Source organism: Fundulus heteroclitus, chromosome 23, assembly GCF_011125445.2.
Source record: "Fundulus heteroclitus isolate FHET01 chromosome 23, MU-UCD_Fhet_4.1, whole genome shotgun sequence".
Taxonomy (NCBI): domain Eukaryota; kingdom Metazoa; phylum Chordata; class Actinopteri; order Cyprinodontiformes; family Fundulidae; genus Fundulus; species Fundulus heteroclitus.
In genome coordinates, this window is record NC_046383.1 from 1,122,676 (window position 1) to 1,128,927 (window position 6,252).

At 35.5% G+C, this 6,252-nt stretch overlaps 1 protein-coding gene across 1 annotated transcript; it reads right to left on the reverse strand.

Annotated features, from left to right (window-relative positions):
* Nucleotides 1–897: 897 nt before the first annotated feature.
* LOC118557406 lies at nt 898–6,041 on the reverse strand. The gene is made up of 6 exons (XM_036127366.1): nt 5,985–6,041; nt 5,209–5,550; nt 4,754–5,101; nt 4,086–4,205; nt 3,520–3,572; nt 898–1,720 (listed from the first exon to the last, which is right to left on the reverse strand). Exons 1-6 carry the CDS (start codon nt 6,031–6,033, stop codon nt 1,574–1,576), a joined length of 1,059 nt encoding a protein of 352 aa, XP_035983259.1. The 5' UTR covers nt 6,034–6,041; the 3' UTR covers nt 898–1,573.
* Between the last annotated feature and the right edge of the window lie 211 nt (nt 6,042–6,252).

A 6,252-nucleotide genomic window follows, 5' to 3' on the forward strand; every position in this document is an offset into this window, starting at 1 on the left:
GGGGGCACCAGTGTTAATAGCCCAGGTGCTGGATGTGAAGTACCCCAGCCTAACCTGCTGACTCATGATGGTCAGGAAGTTTGTGGCCCACTGACAGGTGGAGGACAGTGAGCTGGATGAGTTTGGTGCTGAGGATGTCCGGGATGATGGTGTTATAGAGTAAACTGAAGTCCACAAACAGGATCCTTGCATATGCCCCTGGAGCATTGAGGTGTTGGAAGATGTAAAGCAGTCCCAAGTCCACTACATAATCCATTGACTTGTTATCCCTGTGGGCAAACTGCAAGGGGTCCAAAACGGGGGTGCTGTGATGGGCCAACACCAGTCTTTCAAAGCATTTCATCGCTATAGATGTCAGGGGGACAGGTCTGTAATCGTTTAGTCCGGAGGTGGAGAGTTTTTTTGGGGACTGGGATGATTGTAGAGCTTGGAAGCAGGAAGGAAATTCATACAGCTCCAGTGATTTGTTGAAGCTCCATTGGATTTTTGTAAAATCAGCTGTAAAAACAAGCAGCAGGAAGAGCTCATACTGATGGGCTGCATTTTGTGCCAGGTTGTAAGAATTTGTTGGCTCAAATGTACCATTCCAGGAGGTTAATAGCTTTATTCCTGCTCCATGTGCTTCTTTCACCAAGGTGGCCAATGGGAGAGAAATTGAGTGCACCCTTAAAAGGCTGCCCTTCCATATCATAACCACGACAGCAGGTTTAAAAGAAGTATGAGACTTTAGTGACCCATACTAAACCAGTAGGGGTTATAAAATTATCAATGCAATGAAAATCATCCAATCGATACAAAATTTATATGAATAAAAGAAAACAATAAAAACTTAGGAGGTCTTGGCAGGACAGAATGACAGATGGGAAAACAAAAAAAATGGCTCAGGAGTCACAGGTGGAAGCAAGATGCAAAGGTGCCAAAAAACGAGAGAGAAATAGCCAGGTATGACTGTCAAAACAAATCAACAATAGTTTACTATAAAAAATGCATTAAACAGCAGTTTAGATACAGATACTTATGTTTTGTCTTAAAATAAATGTAACTGTATAAAATAATGTAACATGAGACAATACCATCTAAAAATTAGCGGCATTAAGATCTGCTGATATTCAGCTCCAGTCTTTAATGTATAGCAGGGAAAACACTGGGGTTCATATGGGGTTCGAGACACATTTAAATCCTCTTAACACAGCACACAGAACAAGAAACTGCGATAAAAATAAAATGTTCTATTTCTTCTTACTGTTGCACTATAAAAAATGCTTACTAAAAGGCTAATGACTTTCTAAATGAAAAAGACGTGGTGTTTCTTCTTCTACTTTCGATTAAGTCAAGCTTATTCACATTTCAGTTGATTCAATTTCAACTTTATCAAAACAGCATAAAATCGGTCTGCTAAAAATATATAACATATGTCCAGTTTAAAGAACAAGAAAAAAGTCACTCTAAGCTTCTCACATGACTATTTACAACAAAATTGCACCAAACAGGTTATTTGATCTGCCCTCAAGATCAATTACCATCAAATATAGAGAAGTCAAATATTTGCACATATGTTCATTTTAGATGAACCCTATTGATGGACGCTGCCTTTTATGGACGGATTGATGTTTGAATATGTGCAGTCCTCCGATGTCTCCCTCTTACTCTTCCATCTTGTAGGTTTTCGTGACGGGAAATTTAGCGCCACATAGTTCATCCCATCCTCTTCGCCATCCTGCTAAAATTTGTTAGAGTTTAGGGTTTCGTTTGAAAAATGAACAAACTTTTAATTACAATCAGCACTCAATCATTCCAAAGATACCTAACTTTCTATTTATCCAGTTTACTCATACATAAATGTTTTAGTTTAACGTAACAATGCAGTTAATGACATTTTAGATGCAATGATTTTAAGATGCTGCTGTGAATGCACTTTGTCTAAACAAATTCACACATAAAACTAATCTACAATAACCACCACATGTTGAACAAAATAAAACAGGTTTTATTTCCTCAGTATTTTTCTCTAGATGTTCATCCTCTCCCCACACTGCAATTTTTTTTCCCTTCTTCATTGATACATTGTTTGCTATTAATTATGTCAGTAATGTTGTGTTTTGTCTTTGTTTTTCTTTCCATAGAAAGCATGTCTGGTCAAGTGCTTCTGCATTTAGCTATATCTTTTTTTCTTAGAAAGAGTAATTTACTGAGATGTTTCTGCCAATATCTGTTTGTCCTCTAATATTTCTTCTTTGTTTTGAAAAGATACGTGCTACGTTTCTTTTCAAAACACATCCATTAACGGAGCTATTGCCGCTCTGTTACCTTTAAATAGTTGCTTTCTGTTTTACTTTCTATGAAAACTATTTCTGCCTCCATTTTTCCATGCTAGGGAATGTTGCCCTCCTGGACAGAATCATGAAAGAAGCTATTGTTGCTACTTTTGGCAAATGAAAGTGCTGTTTCCTCAATGCTTTTTCATTTAGTTTTACTTCTTTTTTAAGGAGAATCATTGAAGACTCTGTTCTCTTAATTTTTTTTTTAAGTTGTCTGTAAGGAACGCGTTTCAGCATATGGTCACTCATCCGAACAAGTTCCTCTCCAATACATTTTATTGGAATCTTATGTGAAAGACCAACACAAAGTAAAGAAGAAAGAAAATCATACATGATTTAAAACATATTTTTGCAAATAAAAAAAAACTAAAAAGTGCAGTGTGCAAAAGTATTCTGCCCCCTTTTCTCTGAGTGTAATAAATGAAATAAATCTAAAATGTATATGAGTCACTGCAGTATAATGTGAAATCAATTTCTGCAAAATGGACAAGTTACAGTTGACTTTGAACTCACTTTGGCTATTAGTTGATTAAAAACTCATCGCAAAAAACCAGAGTGACAAAGCTGTCCAGATGTGACCTATTTATGACTGTTTTATATTTATGTCACATCTCCATAAAACAGTCACAGGAGCTACACAAAGGATGTTAAATAGTTAATAGATTTCTCAGTCTTGAGTAAGAAAGCCTCGGTCTCTGATGTCCCCATTTGACCAATGAGAAAATATATTACCGCTGTGCTGAAAAGTGGCACAAATCCTTATTTTATCATCTAACTGATTTGTAATCCATTAAAATTATGACTATATATATCAGGATTATTGTACGCAAATAATTATGGTTATCAATATTCTCACAGTTTTGTTAGTAAGCAAAGATTTTCATTCATTTGTTAACTAAGAAGCCGAGCTATAGCCTACATATGTTATTTTGTTCTGCATGCAGTGAAGACAAAAACATACTTCCCTGCACAATTTTAAAGCCCACATTAGAGCCACATCTAACATTTGCTGCCCTTCAGTGGTGGAGTGTCTGTGATGCTGTTTTAAAAATTTATATATGTTTTTATTGTGTTTATCACAGAACATATTAACGATAATTTAAGGTTAGAAATGTACAAATAACCTCTAGAAAATTTGGCAAAGTAATCCTAAAAACCAAGTTCACGTATTATGCTGTGAATATTTCGAAAGTTATTTTACCATATTGCATGGTTGATCCTCATCCAGTTCAGTAAGAGTCGTTGCTGTTACATCTGTTTAAAAGAGAAAGACATTAATTGCAATAATCATCCTTTCGATTTTCAGGTAAAATCTCCCAATAATGTTACAATCTTATATGGTAAATATAAGACTTTAACACTGTGTTAGGACTAAAACATCAAAAATAGATAATATCGCCATTTTAGCTAACCTATTTTTTTCCTTCTAGTCTTCGATAACAAAATGCTCATTAGTCAGTCTGAGTGTAGGCGTGGAAAAAGACCTTTACATGCACCAGATGAAGGTGACTGATTTAGTACCCTGACTTTTGGAGCTGTTTTTTTTTTTTGGGGGGGGGGGGGGGGGGGGGTCTTTATATTTGGTGTTTTAGTGGCTACTTTACATCCCCACATGGCTGGAGTAGCAACTGTAAAATTATGGGTCATTTTCAATGTGTGTGTAATGTTTTGCCAATAGCTCCTGAAATCTGGCCCTGATGTATAAGGCTTAAGAACTGTGCTATTAATTAATTAAATCAGTGTGGATATGGTAAACCACAAACTTACCTTTATGAATTTCCTGAAGCCGCTTTGGGTTTCTTCTTTTGAGAATCAAAGTGATGTTTACAAGGATAGAACAGGCCAAAAGTCCGCTGAGCAGAATAGCATACAGGCAAAACGTTTGTCCTAAAAGTAAAATAATATATACATTACATGTAATTTAGTATGTTACATCTTAACAGCCTTCTTAAATCTACTAAAGGGACAGTGAGTTTTATGTAAGCGTTTTATGTGCTAAATGTTTACCATTACTCTGCTGTCAAAAGTTACAAAATAAGGTTAATGCTGAATTATTTGCAGTCATATTTGGCATGGTGTGTATTAACACAATACCTGAAAATAAGTCAGCTAATATCAAACAGCATCACTGTGGTAACTGTGTACTCAACTACATTGCAAACTCAATAAAGTGTAATGAAATACTGCAGAGTTTAGACAAGGAAAATAATTACTAATAAAAACTATTAGTAATTATTTCTACAATTTTTATATGGGCCAAGTGACTCACAACCTAGGGTTGTTATTGCTCTTGGGGGGCAGGTCTTCACAATTTTTTCAATCCAATTTTTAGATATTTGTGAAACTGGCTTAAAGCAATTAATTTGTTATTCACTTCAAATACTTTTTTCTATTTCTAATCCTTTTAGACAGATACAATAGGCCTAAATACATACTTGTCTCCACTTTGGTTCCTTCTCCAAACAGGATCTCCCCACATATGACCACAGCACAGTAGTATGTTCCAGTATCCGAGGGGCTCTGGATAGTTTTAGACAGGCGGTATTCACAGCTGCCTCCTGCTTGTGTGTTGCAACGCTTTTTATCAGCATAGATGAATCCTGGATTAGATTCTGATTCTGCTCTGAACCAGAACACTTTGTGTTCATCGGTACACAGGTCCATGTTTTCTTTTTCTTTTTTCTCTGACAGAAGTGAACACTGCAGAGTCAGTTGGGTTCCAAGCGAAACAGACTTAATGCCTGAAGTTTGTTTCACATAGGAAGACTTCTTGTTCTGGGAATCTGGGTTTCAAAAAGCAAAAATAATGGTCCAACCATCAATTAAAAACTTGTTTTGATTAGGCATGATTCCAAAAGACAGCAAAAAGACTGAAATGAAGTTATCTTACCATTCACAGCCAAATTTGTGCCATTGACAAATGTCAGTTTGTACGCTGCTCCTGCCTGACATAAATATGTTGCTTCGTCCTCTTTGCTGACATTCCTGATGGTGAGATAATGCATGTTCCCCGTGTTTTTAACTTCAAATCTTGTATTGTTAAAGTGTTCGTGAAGCCTAAAGCTGCCAAAACTGCCTGTAGCAACTGTTTGAACCATATAGCCATAATTCATCTTGTACCAAAAAAACAACCCATTTTCAAACCCAGCTGCATTACAGTTCAGAGTCACAGTTTGACCGAGTCCAGCTTCAATCAGAGCGATGTCAGGAACCTTTATGGTTTCAATCACACCTAAAGGGAAAAAAAATAAAAAATAAAAAAATAATAATAATAATAATAATAATAATAATAATAATAATAATAATAATAATAATAATAATAAAACCACATAACAACAATCGAAAAGTACTCTAAAACAATCTGAAAACAAAACGAAAACTTTTCCTGATGCATCTCAATAATCCAGGTAAAGAAAAGGAAAAAAATTGAAATTGAGTAGGTCTTCCAGATGTTTCTTTCTTTCTTTTTTACTGGAAAGTTTTGATTCCTCTTCGAGAGACTTTGTCAGTCTGAAGAGTTAAAGGTAAACTCTCCAAACTGATGAAATCTTTTGGAGAAGACAAAACGTTTTAACAAAGAAAAACCCATCCAGAGGACCTACTGAATGTCTTTTCTTTTTCTTCTTTGTATTTTCACATATTAATAATTATCTTCTTTAAACTCACTCATTATGCTTAGAAGAACGAAAGCAGCCAGTCCTCTGACCATTGCCATCCTGTCAGCTTTCTCTTGTACAACTGATGGCTTTTCACTCAGTTTGACTATTGAGGTATATCAAAGTTGTTGAGGTGGAAATCACTCTGATTGGCTAATACGTAGAGAACGCAAACTCCACAAATCAGCAAAACAATGACCCATTTTCATCCCAGTAAGGATGTTTTTAAATTTTGTGCTTTTTTTAAACAGGTTACATTTATAGGTTTTAATTATTTT

What these genes read in the sequence shown, in the direction of transcription:
- LOC118557406 (XM_036127366.1), bottom strand. Translation starts at nt 6,033, where the DNA reads ATGGCAATGGTCAGAGGACTGGCTGCTTTCGTTCTTCTAAGCATAATG. An exon ending in CACAAATTTGGCTGTGAATG is followed by an intron (nt 5,102 to 5,208) that starts GTAAGATAACTT and finishes TTTGAAACCCAG; the next exon opens with ATTCCCAGAACAAGAAGTCT. An exon ending in AGGAACCAAAGTGGAGACAA is followed by an intron (nt 4,206 to 4,753) that starts GTATGTATTTAG and finishes TTTTACTTTTAG; the next exon opens with GACAAACGTTTTGCCTGTAT.